General features: G+C 59.0%; 2 protein-coding genes across 8 annotated transcripts in view; one reads left to right on the top strand and one right to left on the bottom strand.

Annotated features, from left to right (window-relative positions):
* The window catches only part of DOCK6 (dedicator of cytokinesis 6), a 41,956-nt gene that overhangs the window by 6,110 nt on the left and 20,324 nt on the right, over positions 1 to 15,522 (top strand). For all 7 annotated transcript variants that reach the window (XR_003518690.1, XM_027587635.2, XM_027587634.2 and 4 more), the window contains exons 2-21: positions 919 to 1,006; positions 1,615 to 1,790; positions 2,056 to 2,124; positions 2,338 to 2,467; positions 3,313 to 3,525; positions 5,279 to 5,364; positions 6,681 to 6,747; positions 6,849 to 6,998; positions 7,878 to 7,958; positions 8,074 to 8,227; positions 8,390 to 8,517; positions 8,628 to 8,721; positions 9,132 to 9,294; positions 12,386 to 12,503; positions 12,584 to 12,654; positions 12,854 to 12,992; positions 13,077 to 13,178; positions 13,868 to 13,954; positions 14,369 to 14,600; positions 14,850 to 15,011. Coding sequence is in view for 6 of the 7 variants with exons in the window: in XM_027587635.2 (XP_027443436.1) it covers positions 919 to 1,006; positions 1,615 to 1,790; positions 2,056 to 2,124; positions 2,338 to 2,467; positions 3,313 to 3,525; positions 5,279 to 5,364; positions 6,681 to 6,747; positions 6,849 to 6,998; positions 7,878 to 7,958; positions 8,074 to 8,227; positions 8,390 to 8,517; positions 8,628 to 8,721; positions 9,132 to 9,294; positions 12,386 to 12,503; positions 12,584 to 12,654; positions 12,854 to 12,992; positions 13,077 to 13,178; positions 13,868 to 13,954; positions 14,369 to 14,600; positions 14,850 to 15,011 (2,510 nt within the window). In the remaining variant the exon portion in view is untranslated. The remainder of the gene's footprint in view (positions 1 to 918; positions 1,007 to 1,614; positions 1,791 to 2,055; positions 2,125 to 2,337; positions 2,468 to 3,312; positions 3,526 to 5,278; positions 5,365 to 6,680; positions 6,748 to 6,848; positions 6,999 to 7,877; positions 7,959 to 8,073; positions 8,228 to 8,389; positions 8,518 to 8,627; positions 8,722 to 9,131; positions 9,295 to 12,385; positions 12,504 to 12,583; positions 12,655 to 12,853; positions 12,993 to 13,076; positions 13,179 to 13,867; positions 13,955 to 14,368; positions 14,601 to 14,849; positions 15,012 to 15,522) is intronic.
* ANGPTL8 (angiopoietin like 8) lies at positions 9,403 to 11,123 on the bottom strand. Its single transcript, XM_027587643.2, has 4 exons — positions 10,797 to 11,123; positions 10,433 to 10,594; positions 9,785 to 9,894; positions 9,403 to 9,679 (listed from the first exon to the last, which is right to left on the bottom strand). Exons 1-4 carry the CDS (start codon positions 11,091 to 11,093, stop codon positions 9,652 to 9,654), a joined length of 597 nt encoding a protein of 198 aa, XP_027443444.2. The 5' UTR covers positions 11,094 to 11,123; the 3' UTR covers positions 9,403 to 9,651.

The raw sequence follows: 15,522 nt of genomic DNA, 5'->3' as shown, positions 1-15,522 counted from the left end.
TTCCCCTCAAGAAAAATTTATTGAGTACCTACTGTGTGGGGGGCTGGTGCTGGGGCCTCCATGGGGACCACACGGCCCTATTCCTGCCTTCATAGAGACCCTGGGAAGCAGGAGTCTCCATGCTTGGAGCACAGAGCCCAGCCACAGGGTCTTGGCACTTGCTCTACCCTTTGCCTGGAATCCTCTTCCTCAGATAACTGTGCAGCTCTCTCTCCTTCCCCTCCTTCCAAGCTCAGCTGAAGGAATTGAGTGCCTGGGGGTACCAAGTCCCAGATTCCTGTGCTGGCCCCCTCCCCTGTGGGTCTTGCTCCTTCACCCTCCTCCTCCCTGACTTGGAAGGCCAGCACAGGTGCAGGTGGCCCAGGAAGGCCATAGCCCAGATCTTGGTTACTGGGAGTGCTCTGTGAGTCATGCTGGTCTCTTAACACACGCTCAGATGGGTGAACTGAGGCTCAGAGGCAGGAGTGACTTGTCCAAAGCCCCATAGCAAGGATGGGACAGGGTGGGCGGAGGTCCCCCAGATGAGGAAGCCAAGGCCGGGAAGCAGGGGGCTGGCCAGCCAGGACTCACACCCATTGCTGGGCATCAGGGATAAAGAAGGATCCGTGACCCTCATGCCCTGCCGGGAGCAAATCCTTCCATCTGTGCATGACTGGCGGGGGGTGGGGGTGGTGTTGGAAGGGCCCCAGGCCCAGCTTGGGGGGTCCTGGGGCCTCTGTATCAACCACAACCCTGGGGCCCTGAGGCTGAAATCTACAGATTCTGAAGCCTAGGATCTCCTGGTCCGTGGCCTGGGTTTTCCCTTCCACAGCCTGGATTTTCCTCTCAGAGAATGAATTCATTGGCCTGAAGTGGAGTTCCCAGGGCCACATTGCCCAAGTTGTCATGTCCTCAGTGGCCCCTTCCCTGCCTCTGCAGGACAGTGGCTGCGGAGGTGCGGAAGCAGGTGTCCCGGGAGCGCAGTGGCTCTCCCCACTCCAGCAGGCGCAGCAGCAGCTTTCTGGGGGTATGTGTTTGGGAGGTACTCCCCTCCAGGACCCTGCTCTCTAGCAGATGTGGGGTTCCCCTCTGCCCGGGCCTGGTCCCACCCACCCCTCCCTCCCACTGGTGCCCTGTCCTGGGTGGGGCTGTCCCCGCTCCTCTTTCCCTGCGGGTGGGGAGGGTAGTCCCCTCTCTGCAGCTGCTGAGGGGTTTGGGGGGGCAGCGCTGTGGGTGGTCAGCCTGATGCCGCCCCACCTCCTGCTGCCGGGACCACCCAGATTGGGGGGGTGGGGATGGGAGGTACTTCCAGCTGCAGCGGAGAGGGAGTGGGACCTGAGGAATTGTCTTTCTCTTTCTTTGCTGCAGCCAGCTTGCCTTTCCTTCCAGCATAACCCTGCCCCTCCAGGCACAGGGGTGTGATTTCCTGCCTGGAAAGAGGGGCGGGGCAGGCCATGCTGGGATGGGGGTAGAGAGTCTGAGGTCACTGTCCTCCCTGGCTTCTCACAGCTCCAGCACCCTCCATGGCTCCCACTGCCCTCTTACTTGAGCCCAAGCCCGCGCCCCTCCCCCCCGCGCCCCACCCCGCTTCCTCAGCCCCAGGGCAGGGCCCACAGCCACCTTGCTCCAACCCAGGTCCCACTGACTGAAGTCATTGAGCCCCTGGACTTCGAGGATGTACTCCTGAGCCGGCCACCAGACGCCGAGCCCGGGCCCCTCCGGGACCTGGCTGAGTTTCCAGCCGACGACCTGGAGCTTCTGCTACAGCCCCGGGAATGCCGGACCACAGAGCCCGGGATCCCTGAGGATGGGTGGGTTCAGCCCCACGCCCTCATTGTCTGTAACTCCGGACTGCCTCCGTGCCTGCCCCTCATCCACACCCCCCTTCCATCAGGCTCCCCACAGCCCCAAGTTCAACTCCTGGCTTGGCTGTGTGACCTTGGGCAAGTTACCCTCCCTCTCTGAGCTTCCGTCTCCACATCTCCAAAATGGGCAGAAGGGCAGGACCTACCTCAGGCCACTGGACAGATGAACACTGTGCCCTGCCTCTGTTTACCCTGATTTTATTTTGTGCAGAAAGCTGGATGCCCAGGTGAGGGCCGCGGTGGAGATGTATACAGAGGATTGGATCATTGCTCACAGGAGGTGGGTCCGGCTCGGGGGCATCTCCGGGCAGAGGGTCAAGAGGCCAGGTCTGAGCCCATTGGGCCAGTCCTCCTGCTTATCTGCCCACTGTGCTGCAGGGGCAGCTGGACTTCTCTGGTGGATCACAGGGAGGGTGGAAGGCCTGGCAGGCATCACATGGACCTGTGGGTGTGCCTTCATCCCTGCTACCCACCCAGCCCTGCCTCCTCCTAGGTACCAGCATCTGAGTGCGGCATATAGCCCCATCACCACGGAGACGCAGCGAGAACGGCAGAAGGACCTCACCCGCCAGGTCTTTGAGCAGGACACTTCTGGGGATGAGAGGTCCGGCCCAGAGGACTCGGTGAGGGAGCCCCGGCCATGCGTCACCATAGGGGTGTGTGGGCTCTGGCCCCAGCTCTCGGTCACATGTGACGGGAAGAGACCCAAATGACCTTGAACCCAAAAGGAAATGTCAGCCCCGTGAGTTAAAAGTTAAGAGTCATGATTATGAACATTTATTAAGTGCTTAGTGTATACTAAAGGCTTTATACTTGTCCTCATCTTTCATCCTGGGAGGCAAGGCCACAGCCATTTTGCAGATAAAGAAACTGAGGCATAGCAAGGTGATTAGAGGAGCTTCACTGGCCCACTGGGTCCTGAGCCAGTATTCACCAGGCTCATGCCCACGATAATCCTACCAAGAGTTACTGATATCGCTTCCATTGTTACTATTTTTAGATGTAGATGAGGCTCCTGAGGCCTTTTGAGCTGGGTTCGGGGACACAGGGTCAGAGAGCTGAGTGGGGGTTTGAACCAGGGTGGTCTGCCTCTGACCATATAGCTGAGTCCGGGAGGTCGGGCGGGTTACCCTGAGCCAGCGACAGTCCCCTTGGGAACTCTCCCTCCCCTGTTGACAGTGAGCAAGGCCCCAGGGAAGGTTCTCACTGGCCCAGCCCACACATGTCCTTACCTTGACCCCAGGAGGAGCCTCCCCCAACGGTGGTAAAGGAGGGGCACCCTCCCCGGCAGAAAGTTCTAGAAAGAGGCTCAGCAAAGCCTCAAAGTGACCCTTGTAGCGGTGACCCCACCCCCACCCCCTGGGCCTCAGCTTTCCCATCTACGAATTGGGCATGGGAACAGTCTCACGGGAGCGGGATTGAAAGTGCATCCAGCGGGCGCTCCGTGTTTGTGCCTCCTCACCGGCAGGATGACCCCCGGCACTCCTCAGGCTCCCCAGAGGACACCCCGCGGAGCAGCGGTGCCTCCGGCATCTTTGACCTGAGGAACTTGGCAGCTGATTCACTGCTGCCGTGGCTGCTGGAGCGCACAGCCCCTGAGGATGTGGACCGGCGGAACGAGGCCTCGAGGCGGCAGCACCGACCGCGCGCCCTGCTGGCGCTCTACCCGGCACCTGATGAGGTGGGAGCCCCCAAACCCGCCGCAGCCCTGAGGCCCACACCCACGCACCCGACCCTATATGGTATCCCACCAACACTCGCTCGGGGCCTACTATACACCCTGGGGTTTTTTGTTTCGTTTTTGTTTTTGGGGGGTTTAAAAAAATATTTATTAGAGAGAGAGAAAGAGAGAGAGAGACAGTGCGGGCATGGGGGTGGGGCAGAGGAAGAGGGAGAGAGAATCTGGAGCCGACTCCCGCTGAGCGCAGAGTCCATCCCATAACCCGAAATCAAGAGTCAGAGGCTCAACCTACTGAGACACCCAGGTGCCCCTGGACACCCTGTTTTTTTATTCAATTCCTTTTTTTTTTTTTTTTTTTAAAAGATTTTATTTTATTATTTATTTGAGAGAGAGAGAATGAGAGATAGAGAGCACGAGAGGGAAGAGGGTCAGAGGGAGAAGCAGACTCCCCGCAGAGCAGGGAGCCTGATGTGGGACTCGATCCCGGGACTCCAGGATCATGACCTGAGCTGAAGGCAGTTGCTTAACCAACTGAGCCACCCAGGCGCCCTTTATTCAATTCCTTTTATTGGATGTCAACTACATGCTGTTATATTTATCCCGGCAGCATTTATTGGATACCTACCATATACTCCTATCGTCTTTCAACCAATACTTAATGTATGCTTGTGTATAGTCTTCTCCTTAATTCAAACAGAATTTTTTTTTTGCCCCTCCCCAATTCAAACAGAATTTAATCAACTGATATTTATTGAGCACCTCCTATATATGCCTATATTGACCCAAGCAACATTTGTTGGGCACCTAGTGTATACCCTGTGTTTTTATTCAGTGGCTTTTGTTTTATATATACTCCTATATTTATCCACCCAGCATTTATTGGGCACCTATTATATACTTCTCTATTCAGCCGATGTTAATTATATGCCTATTGTATAATCCTTTATGTAGCAACTCGTATGTCTTGAGTACTTATGTTAACCCTACCAACTTTGTTTTTAAGTAATGTCTATGCCCAACATGGAGCTTGAACACACAACTCTGAGATCAAGAATTGAGGGCTCTACCAACTGAGCCAGCCAGGTGCCCCTACCCAACCAACTTTTATTGGGAACCTGGTGTATACACCTCTGTTTTCATTCAGCCATTTATTGAGTGCTTACTGTATACTCCTATGTTTATTCAATAAGTACTTACCTGGGGCCTAGTATATATCCCTCTGTATGTCCAGTCAGCATTAATCAAATGTTTTTTGTAGACATCTATGTTTATCTAACTACCTCTTGGTAGGTCCCTACTGTATGCCTCCGTATTTATTTGACCAACATGTATGGCAGGCCTTGGAGGTACAACATGAACAGGATAGACTCAGTCCCTGCCCTCAGAGTTCACAGTGTAGTGGGGGAGAGACCCTCCTCCCAAGAAATCTCAACCCAGGCCAAGTGGTGCTGTGATGAGTTGCCGGATATTGGCCCTCACATGGCCCTCTCTGTCCCGGCCATGTGGCCCTTTGCAATAGGGTACGGTGAACACCTGGACAGGGAGTCTGCTCAGGCCTCAGGGGTCAGGGAAGGCTTCCTGGAGGAAGTGCTGGCTCTGGATGAGGAGGGGACAAGGAAGGGCATCCAGGCAGGGGGAATAAAAGGAACTGTAAGAAACTTTAGTCAGGCTGGGGGTAGAGCTGGTCTCAAGCCACGCATTCCAAGCCCTTCTTAAAGGACGTGTCCCAGCTGCCTTCCCTGGCTCTTGGCAGGACGAGGCTGTGGAACGCTGCAGCCGCCCCGAGCCGCCCCGTGAACACTTTGGACAGAGGATCCTGGTCAAGTGTCTGTCACTGAAGTGAGTGTGCTGACCCACCCCCTCCCTTCAGACGTGCGAGGCCCCATGTAGGTTCCGGTGCGCGCACACATGGTGCCCACTGCCCAAACTGGGCCATGACTGTGTGCAGCCCTGAGACCCATGAGGAGGTCCGGGCACTTTTAGATGGGAAATAAGACTTCCTTTTCTCGTTCTTCAAAGCCACCAGGCCTTAAGCACCCACTATATGCCAGGCTCCGTTCTCAGCCCTTCACACGCATTACCCCTAATCTTGTGGGATAGGCGTGGGTTGGGGGGAAAACGGAGGCACAGAGTGGCAGTCATTGTGCCTGAGATCACATGACTTGTGAGGCCAGAGTCTGGCTCTCGCTCTGCTGGGACCCAGGCTGGCGGGGGCGCTGGGGACCCGGACCTAGCTTCCAGCTGACCGAGGCTCCCTCCACATCGGTCCCTGGGAGCAGCCAGAAGTGCGTGGGAATGAAGCTGAACAGGATGTGGCCTTGGACCTAAGCCCAGCCCTGCCCCTCCCCACCCTGAGTTCCTGCCTGGATGGGGGCAGGAAAGGGAGGTCCTGGTCTGGCCTGAGGCCCAGGTGGGCTGCCTGCCCCAAGCACTAGGGCTGGGAACCAGCTCTATGAGTATCCAGTCATTCAGCAAACATTCATTGAGCACCTACTGTGTACAGGACATGTAACCATGGGATGACCACACAGGGCTCTCTAGGTGGGGGGACATGGTACACCCAAAGGCTGGGAGATGTCTGGAGGGGAGAAAATGAGGCCAAGAGGTGGGCAGGGATGGACCATGCAGGATTTTGTTCTCAGCACACTGGGGAGCCTCAAACTGTAAGTTTTAAGATGCTTCCTTAGACTCGCATGATGAGTGGGAGCCAGCAGGGCAGAGTAAGACAGGGAGGTGGTTATAGGGACTGTTCAGGGGAGTGACGATGGGCCTGAGCCCAGGGTGGCAAAGGGCACCCCAGAAAGGGGGGACAGGGAAGCCCAGGAGTTGAGAACTTCAGGATGGGGGGCACTGTTGTGCCAAAAGCTTCCTCTGTATCAACTGAACAAGGGCCGTAGTTTCAGGGGAAGGGCTCTGCGTGAGTTACGGGGCCGGGGTTGGGGGCAGGATCTCAGTGGCTCAGTTTCCCCTTTTGCAAAATGGGACAGGCTTTTCCTACAAGCCCTTAAGTAGCAATTCTTGATGGACCAATGGAAATTAGTCCCCGCCAGCACCATAATGCACCAAGTCTGGGCTGGGTCTCAAGAGGGAGTGGGGTGTGTGGGTGGTGGGAGTGTTAGGGACAGCCTCTGCCAGAGTCTTCCCATTCACTGTAGGTTTGAGATCGAAATTGAGCCCATCTTTGGCATCTTGGCCCTGTATGATGTGCGGGAGAAAAAGAAGGTAGGAGCCTCTTTCTTCCCTTTCCTACCCCAACCTTCATCCTTGTTGCAGGGCAGTGGGCTTCCTGGAGGTGGTGGCCCAGCTGCCTTTCATGTCCCCAGATCTCAGAAAACTTCTACTTTGACCTGAACTCGGACTCCATGAAGGGGCTGCTGCGGGCCCATGGCACCCACCCCGCCATCTCCACCCTGGCCCGCTCTGCCATCTTCTCCGTGACCTACCCTTCACCTGACATCTTCCTGGTCATCAAGGTGCCTGCTGGGGCTGGGTCAGGGGGTGATAATGGTGAACGCCGGAGGGTGGTCCCTGCTTTCATGGAAGAGGATGGCCAGGTCACCAAGAAGGGTGATCAAGTCTCTTGTGGGGGAAGCACAGGCAGCTGGGTAGCCCAGAGGAGGCTCCTGACCCAACCCAGGTGGGGAGAAATCACGGAGGGCTTCTGTGGAGAGGTGACTGCTAAGCCAAGACCCATGAGTGGGCAGCCTGACACGTGCAGATGGACATTTAGAATGTTTTTTAAGTTGAGAGTTTTTCGGTTTATTAGGGGAGAAAGACCTAGTTGGCACATTTGTGTGAGATTTTCTGTTTCTAGGAGTGGGCTCAAATTTCCTTTGCCAAGACGTTCAGTTAGGTTTTACGCTAATGACACTAATTGAGCACCTACAGGCAGGCACTGCTCACGGTCAGTCAGACTACACGGGGATTCCCACCTTTAACCTCACAGCAGCCTCAGGGGGTGGGGGTTGCTGTGGCCTCCATTTTACGGTTGGGGAAACTGAGGTACAGAATGGGTTAGGGACCTATTTAGGCTCCCACAGCCCCCAAGTGGTCAGGATTGGCGTCCGGCCATGCTTGGAGTGGCCTCTTTGTATATTAACAAGAATATCAATGTAGAGAAAATATGGAGACTTGGGTTTGGAGTGGGTTCAAAGGGTAGGGGAGAGGGCAGCTGACCGGGCACGCCAACTGCAAATGCTCAATCCGGAGGACAGTGGGAGCCATGGGAGGTGTTGGAGCGAGAGCCCTAGCTGGATGGAGTGTCTGAGGGCCTACGAGGGCGCCCAGCGATTGGAAATGGGGTGGGAGGTTGGGGTCCGGACAGGGCCTCACTGGCCCTGCCTGCCCCTCAGCTGGAGAAAGTATTGCAGCAGGGGGACATCAGCGAGTGCTGCGAGCCCTACATGGTGATGAAGGAGGTGGACACGGCCAAGGTAAGCCTGTGGAGGCCGAGCGGGGTGGTGAAGGGGTCACCGGGCAGGGCAGATCCCGGATTCAGTAGGCCTGGGGCACTGAGCTTGTGGGGTGTGTTGGGGGGTCTCCCCACAGAACAAAGAGAAGCTGGAGAAGCTGCGCCTGGCGGCCGAGCAGTTCTGCACCCGCCTGGGCCGCTACCGCATGCCCTTCGCCTGGACCGCGGTCCACCTGGCCAACATCGTGAGCAGCGCGGGGCAGTCGGACCGCGACTCGGACTCCGAGGGCGGTGAGGAGGCGGGGCTGCCTGGCCAGGGGCGGGGCTACTGGGAGGGGAAGGGGCGCCCTCTGCTGGCCGGACTTGGTACAAGGTCGAGTCGGCCTGTCTCTCTGGCCCTCCCCGCCTCCCTTTCATCTCTGCCCCCTCCATCTCCATCACTGCCTCCCCTAGAGCGGCGACCTGCCTGGACTGACCGCCGCCGGCGCGGGCCCCAGGATCGGACAAGTAGTGGGGATGACACCTGCAGCTTCTCTGGATTCCGCCCAGCCACGCTAACTGTCACCAACTTCTTTAAGCAGGTGCCATGGCCTTGGGGCTGGGGGAGGGTTTCCCAGGGACAGGCCCCCGTTACCCCGCTGTGGGCGCACGGGCCCCAGGGACCCAGTTTACGTGGGCATGTCCCGTGCAGGAGGCCGAGCGGCTCAGTGATGAGGACCTCTTCAAGTTCCTGGCTGACATGCGGCGCCCGTCTTCTGTCCTGCGGCGCCTGCGGCCCGTGACTGGTGCGTGGTGCACCCCGTAAATAAGAGCTGGCACTTCCATGCAGTCACTCAGCAAACCCACACTGAGCACCTGCTCTGCCAGGCCCCGGGGACCCACGGGGGACCGGATGCACAAATCCCTGACGTCAGGGGCTGGATCTTTAATGGGCGTCATAGACAAGAAACATAATAAGAGGGATAGTGGGTCAAATGGGGGACATGGTGGCAGTGGGGACATGGGTCCTGAGGGTAGAGCTGATCAAATGTGGAGGCAAGGTACAGCAATCGAGGGTGACTTCTGGCCTTAGCACCTGAAGGACAGCCACTAGAGGGCATCATGGAAAATCAGCCCCAGCCCTGAAGCCCGGAGAGGGTGGGGCTGGGGGGTGGGAGGCTCCTGGGCAGGTGCAAACGCGCTCCTCTCTCCCCAGCCCAGCTCAAGATCGACATTTCCCCGGCCCCTGAGAACCCACACTTCTGCCTCTCCCCGGAGCTGCTTCATGTCAAGCCCTACCCAGACCCCAGGGGCCGGCCCACCAAGGAGATCCTGGAGTTCCCTGCCCGTGAGGTCTATGCCCCCCACACCAGCTACAGGTACAGCCCCCAGGGCCCAGCTGGGCACTTGAATGGGGGGGTATTCGTGCATCATGCAGAGCGAGGTACCGTTTCTCCCAGACACACACAGACAACCAGAGTGAGATACCACTACTCTGCTTTAATGGAGGGGTGTGTACGCATGAAGGGTCCCATGTCCTGCCTCCACCCCTCCTCAACGGGGCCATGTCCTCTGTCTGTGTCCCCGCCTGCTTCCGTCTCTCCTCCGTGGCCAGAAGCAGGCCCTGGCACCCTGGCCGACCCCAGGGGGCAGGCAGCTCCTCTTTGTGCAGGGGCCGCGTGGGGTATGGCAGCGCCCCTCCGTGTAGACTGGTCCTCAGTTCCACCCAGGCAGGCTCAGGCTGGGAGCGCCGCTGTATGGAGTCTGGAAGGGAGATGAGGCTCAGCCAAGGCAAAGGCGCCCCCCATCCGGGTGCCCTGTACACCTCCCATCCAGCAGCCCCGCCCAGCCAGTCCCCTTCAGCCTCACCTCTCCTGGATCTTTCGTAGCCGATGCTGCTGTGCAGCCATCTCCCGCCTCTGTCGCTGCACATGGCCTGTGAGCGCCCACACGATGTGGCTCTGCTTGTCAGCGTGGGCCTGTGGGGTCAGGACAGAAACCTCAGCTGGGGCCCACTCACCTCCCATCCCCCAACCCTGCCCAGGGCTGTCCACCCCCAGCTGCATCTGTATGACCTAACAAGTCACTGCTACTCTGTGGCCTCAACTTCCCCATCTGTTAAATGGGGGATGACAGAGGACTTGCTTCATGGGGGGTTATAAGCATGATACGAATTATTAAGAGGCATGGCTGGGTAGTTCCTGGGCACTCAAGAAACACTACCAGTTACTCTGATAGTATACATTTGTTGAGTAACTTCCATAGCCCCTGCCCCCTGCTGAGTATTTTATCTGTGTTGAGTCCCTGTCTCTGCTCTGAGACGTGAATTGTTGCCCTTATTTGTAAATGGGGAAACTGAGGCATGGGAAGGGACCGGGGTTTTGCCCAGGGTCACATAGGTTAGAGGCCATGGCACTGGGAGGCTGATCTGAAGATGTCTCTGGGACTCAAGGCTCAGAAGTGAGTTCTTCGTGGGAAATCAGAGTCTCCACTCCACCGGGGCTGGGAGGCTCTTACCTTTAAGGCCTCAAATTCTTGCTGGGCATGGCCCAGCCAAGCGCCCCTCAGCCGGACTTCCAGCTGCTGCATGCTCTCCCGCAGCACCTGTTGTCCCTGGGCCACCTCCCCTAGCGCCTGGGCCGTGGCCTCTGCTTGCAGCTTCAGAGCATCCTCCTCCATCTGAGTGATAAATAGCGGATGTTAGTAGGATGACCAACTTGTCTTTGTTTGCCTGGGACTTGCTTAATTTTAACACCGAAAGTCCTATATTCCAGGGATGCCATCCCCCCTCAATCCTTGGCAAACCCAGACAGTTGGTTACCCTAGACAACTCCACCGCAAACTCCTACCCACCCCACGATGCCCCAACTGCAGTGCCCACCTGCATCTCCAGCAGGCTTGTGCGTAGCTCCTGGGCTGCATCTCGGCCCCGACTGACCTCCTGCCCCAGAAGGCCCAGCACACGGCTATAGAGGCCCAGGCTGTGCCCAGCCTTTGTTAGCCGTGCCTCCGTGGTCCTGTACACACCGTTGAGGGCCTGACCCAGCTGCAGGGCCCCGTGGAAGAGGAGGGTCAGCTCCTCATGTTGTGCCAGCTCCAGGCCCCCAACAGGCGCTGCAGAGGCGGGCTGGGCCACCGTGGCCAGAGCGCACAAAAGGCACAGTGCGAGCTTGGGCATGGCTGAGGCTCTGAGGGTGTGGCCACGGCGCCACTGCCACCACCTTTTATGCCCCAGCACCCTGTTAACCCCCGGTCAATCGTTAACCGGCCAGCTGGACGCCCCGGGTTGTGCAAGGGCCTGGCGGTGGCGCGACAGTTGCATCAGGCGAATGTCCGGTGAGGCCACGCTGAGATCACGCCGGCTGGGGCTTGGGGCCAGCTGTGGACTGGGGGGGGCACTGGTCGAAGACAGGCCCAGGCCCCGCAGGGAAACCTGAAGCTCGGAGCCTCAGTTTCCCCAGCCGTGGAAGGGATGACAACAGTGACAGACATGGTAGCCATATCAGTGAGAATAGTGAGCGTCTTAGCGCAGACGGTTTGGGGGAGGGGGTGCAGGGGGCAGAGACTCTCCCAAGGCCGCACAGCCTGACTGCAGGCCCTGTGTGTGCCCCGGATCAGGGCTAGCTGCCATTTCTGCTCCTTGGGTGACTGTGGGCAAGTGCCTCTATTCTCCGCCCCCCCCCCCCCACACATATGCACCGTAAAATGGGAGGAACGTTCATCCCCCCTCTTTGGCTGCTTGGAGAAGTAAATGAGCTGTTTCTCATGCTGAGCGCTTAGAATAGAGCTGGGCCTGCACTAGGTTCCATGTTAACGTTTGGTACAATCCTTGTTGCTCCCCTTGTTTTCTTATTACTGGTATTATTATGAAGGCTAAGCTGGGAGGCTCGATGCCCCCTTTATACAGATAGGGAAACTGAGGCCCCAAAGGAGGTTGGGGCTTGCACAGAGAGTTAGCCGTGAGAGGGAGAGGCAGAACTCTGACTTTAGCCCAGCCCCACTTCTGATTCTGGCCTCAGTTTCTCCACCTAAGACGCAGGCCTCGTAACTCTAGCAGCTTCTCCTGGGGGAAGGGCAGTCAGGCCCCTGAGCGGGGGGAAGGGGCGGGTCAGCCCAAGTGGGGGCTCCGGCCTGACTGCTGGCCGCCTGGGCCACCTTCTTGGAACCCCGACCCTGAGCACCCATCTGTCCCTGCTTGGCACCCCCCCATGCCTCAGTGCCCCCAGAGTCCCTCTGTGTCCCCACCCTCTGCTGTACTGTTCCCCCATCTATGCTCTGAGGGTGCCCACCTGTCCCCCACTGTCTGCCAGTGACATCTCTCGCCCGGTGCCCATAATTGCCCCATACGCTGCCCTCAGTGCCCCAGCTACGTGGCCATCGATGCCCCCTCCCCCCGCCCCGCGTCCCAGGCCAGGCTTGCGCCGGAAGCCCAGCCCCGCCTGTCCTTCTGATGCCCCCCTGTCCCCCCAGGAACCTGCTGTACGTGTACCCACACTGCCTTAACTTCAGTAGCCGCCAGGGCTCCGTGCGCAACCTCACCGTGCGAGTGCAGTACATGGCGGGCGAGGACCCCAGCCAGGCCCTGCCGGTCAGTGGCCGCGCCGGGGGTGGGGGCGGGGGTCCTGGCTGGGGCATCCCGGGGCGCCCCTCACGCTCACCCTCCCCCAGGTCATCTTTGGCAAGTCCAGCTGCAGTGAGTTCACCCGAGAGGCCTTCACCCCAGTGGTCTACCACAACAAGTATGCGGGGTGGCGGGCCGGGGCCGGCGGTGGGGACGCGGTGGGGCAGCAGGAGGGGAGGAGGCTGCTGCTAGGAGAGCCGGTGGGGGATCCTGAGGCAGAGAGCAGACCGTGGGGCCAGGCAGCACTGGGGTGTGACTTGCAAGAGGGGGTGGGGAGGGCCAGGGGGGTCCCCGCCCCCAGCAGAGCCCCATGCCAGGTCCCCAGAGTTCTACGAGGAGTTCAAGCTGCGTCTTCCAGCCTGTGTGACCGAGAACCACCACCTGCTGTTCACCTTCTACCACGTCAGCTGCCAGCCCCGGCCGGGCACAGCGCTGGAGACTCCCGTGGGCTTCACTGTGAGACCCCCGCCAGCCCTCACCCCCACCCCCAGCCCCGCTCTCCCCGTTTGGCCCTAGACCTGACCCCCAGCCTCTCCCCAGTGGATCCCCCTGCTGCAGCATGGCCGCCTGAGGACCGGCCCCTTCTGCCTCCCTGTGTCTGTGGACCAGCTCCCACCCAGCTACTCCGTGCTCACACCGGATGTATGTGCCCTGGCCCCCTGCCTCCCCTCCCAATGCCTTGTCCCCCGACAATACTCCCTAGGCTTCCACCACATGGTTCCCGATCTGTGCCATGCCTTCCCTCCCATGAATACCCCTGGGAGCCTTGTTGCCCTCTTTTAGGGCCTCTGGGGCCCCTGGCTGCTCTACCCCCCCATTACTGCTTCTGTGTGTCCGACTGTCCTCACATGTCCCTGATCCCCCACTAGCCTGGCCTCATTACCACCTCCTGCCCCTGCACTCACCATTCCCTGTCTTTCTGCTCCAGTGCCCCGTTCGCAGCCCTGCCTGCCTCCCTGACCATGACCCCCCCAGTAGTTCTTCCAGGGCCCATCACCCCCATTAATGCTGTCACCCTCCCACTTACCCTTGAGCTGTCATTAATGCCCTGGGGGCCTCAAGTTCTCTCATCATGCTCTTTCCCAATTCATTCCCTTCAGTAATGTGCACCCCAGGCCTCCATTGTCTGTTTCTCCGTTTGTACCCCAGGCTTCCAGCCTGCCCAGGGGACCCCCATAGTGCTCCCTCCCATCTGCGTTCCCCCGGGTTGGCGCCCGGCTGCTCCCACCGGTGGGGCTGGGCTACACCCACAGTATTGCAGTGGCTGGGGCCGGTGGCGCTATGGGCCCAGGAGGGCGGGCCAGTGCCCACCTGGCGTGTCCCTCCTGCAGGTGGCGCTGCCGGGCATGCGCTGGGTGGATGGCCACAAGGGCGTGTTCAGCGTGGAGCTCACTGCCGTGTCCTCTGTGCACCCGCAGGTAGGGGGTTGGGGGGAACTGAGGAGCCCGGGCCTGGGGTTGAGCAACAGTGCCGCTGACCGGGGAGGCCTGGCCTCGGGCCACGGACATGACTTTGGTCAGCGAGGCCCCGCTCCCGGGGAAGCTGCTGACTCAGGCGGGGGCGGCCATGCCAGTGGCCATCCCGGCTGGGGCTTTGGCCCTTTGCATGGTTTCTCCTCCCCACGTGTGTCCCTCGCCGCTTCTGTGGTCACTCCTCCGCCCCCTCTCCTCCCTCCAGCTCCTAGCTCATCCCTTTCCTCATTTATAGTCAGTTTATTGATCCCCGGCCTTGGTTTTCTGCCCACTGAGCACCACCCCCAACCGTCCAGGGCCTTCCCAGCCATGGAACCCTGGCCCCCCGCCCTGCTCACCCCGGCTCCCCCCCACCCCCAGGACCCTCACCTGGACAAGTTCTTCACTCTGGTGCACGTGCTGGAGGAGGGGGCCTTCCCATTCCGCCTCAAGGACACCGTGCTGAGTGAGAGCACTGTGGAGCAGGAGATGCGGGCCAGCCTAGCAGCCCTGCGCCTCGCCAGCCCCGAGCCCCTTGTTGCCTTCTCCCACCACGTGCTGGACAAGCTCGTCCGTCTGGTCGTGCGGCCTCCAATCATTGGCGGTCAGATTGGTGAGCGGGCACAGCCTCAGACCCCAGTTTCCCTGTCTGGAAGAGGGCCGGCCGCTCAGTCCCCTGGACCTGGGTGACCTTCTCCAGCCCACTTATCTTTCTGGCCTCGGTTTTCCTTTCTGAAAAATGGCTCCCAGCCACTTGTGACCCTTTGGCCCCACGACCCCTTGGAAAGGTGGGAGATAGGAGGTTCCTTAGGGAGGTAGAAGGCCCTGGGCTTTAGCACTTGACCTCTGCTCTGCCCGGCAGTGAACTTAGGTCGTGGGGCCTTTGAAGCAATGGCCCATGTGGTCAGCCTTGTCCACCGGAGTCTAGAGGCTGCCCAGGATGCCCGTGGTCACTGCCCGCTGCTGGCTGCCTATGTCCACTATGCCTTCCGACTGCCTGGCACCGAGCCCAGCCTCCCAAGTGGTAAGTGTTAGTGGGAGGCCCCTGGGGGACAGGACATATCTGGGAGGAGAGCATCCCAGTCAGAAGGAACAGCATGTGCAAAAGCCTGGAGGCCGTACAGACCTTGGCTGGTTTGGGCAACTTGAAAGAGAGAGAGTTTTTTATTCACTCCTCCCCCCCCGCCAGGCTGGTGGTCTTTGTTGCTTGACTGGTGGGTCATTCAGCCAGTCAACAAGCATCTGAAGTAAGTTGAAGCAGAGACGCAGCTGGGCTGCCCAAGCTCAAATCCCAGCTCTGCTTCCTACAAATGCTGTGACCCTGAGGCCAGGCTAGTGGGGGCAAGTGACTTCACCTCTCTGGGTCTGTTTTCCATTTGTAAAACAAGGATAATAACGGTCATCCCTTCATGGGGGCACTGGTAATAGTAATTGAGGTCTAATCCGTATAACAGGCTTGATACGGTGAATGCTCAATGCAGTTGGATCCTTTTCTATTTGCTAAGTAATTAATACTAACCTCTAGCCCCTCTGGG

Source organism: Zalophus californianus, chromosome 1 (genome assembly GCF_009762305.2).
Source record: "Zalophus californianus isolate mZalCal1 chromosome 1, mZalCal1.pri.v2, whole genome shotgun sequence".
Taxonomy (NCBI): domain Eukaryota; kingdom Metazoa; phylum Chordata; class Mammalia; order Carnivora; family Otariidae; genus Zalophus; species Zalophus californianus.
This window is presented reverse-complemented; position numbering and strand designations above follow the sequence as displayed.

Bases quoted from the DNA above. Each gene is read 5' to 3' on its own strand.
- ANGPTL8 (XM_027587643.2), bottom strand. From the start codon at position 11,093: ATGCCCAAGCTCGCACTGTGCCTTTTGTGCGCTCTGGCCACGGTGGCC. The intron at 9,895-10,432 runs GTAAGAGCCTCC...CTGACCCCACAG, and splicing joins AAGAATTTGAGGCCTTAAAG to GCCCACGCTGACAAGCAGAG. The intron at 9,680-9,784 runs GTGAGGCTGAAG...TCTCCCTTCCAG, and splicing joins CTACGAAAGATCCAGGAGAG to ACTCCATACAGCGGCGCTCC.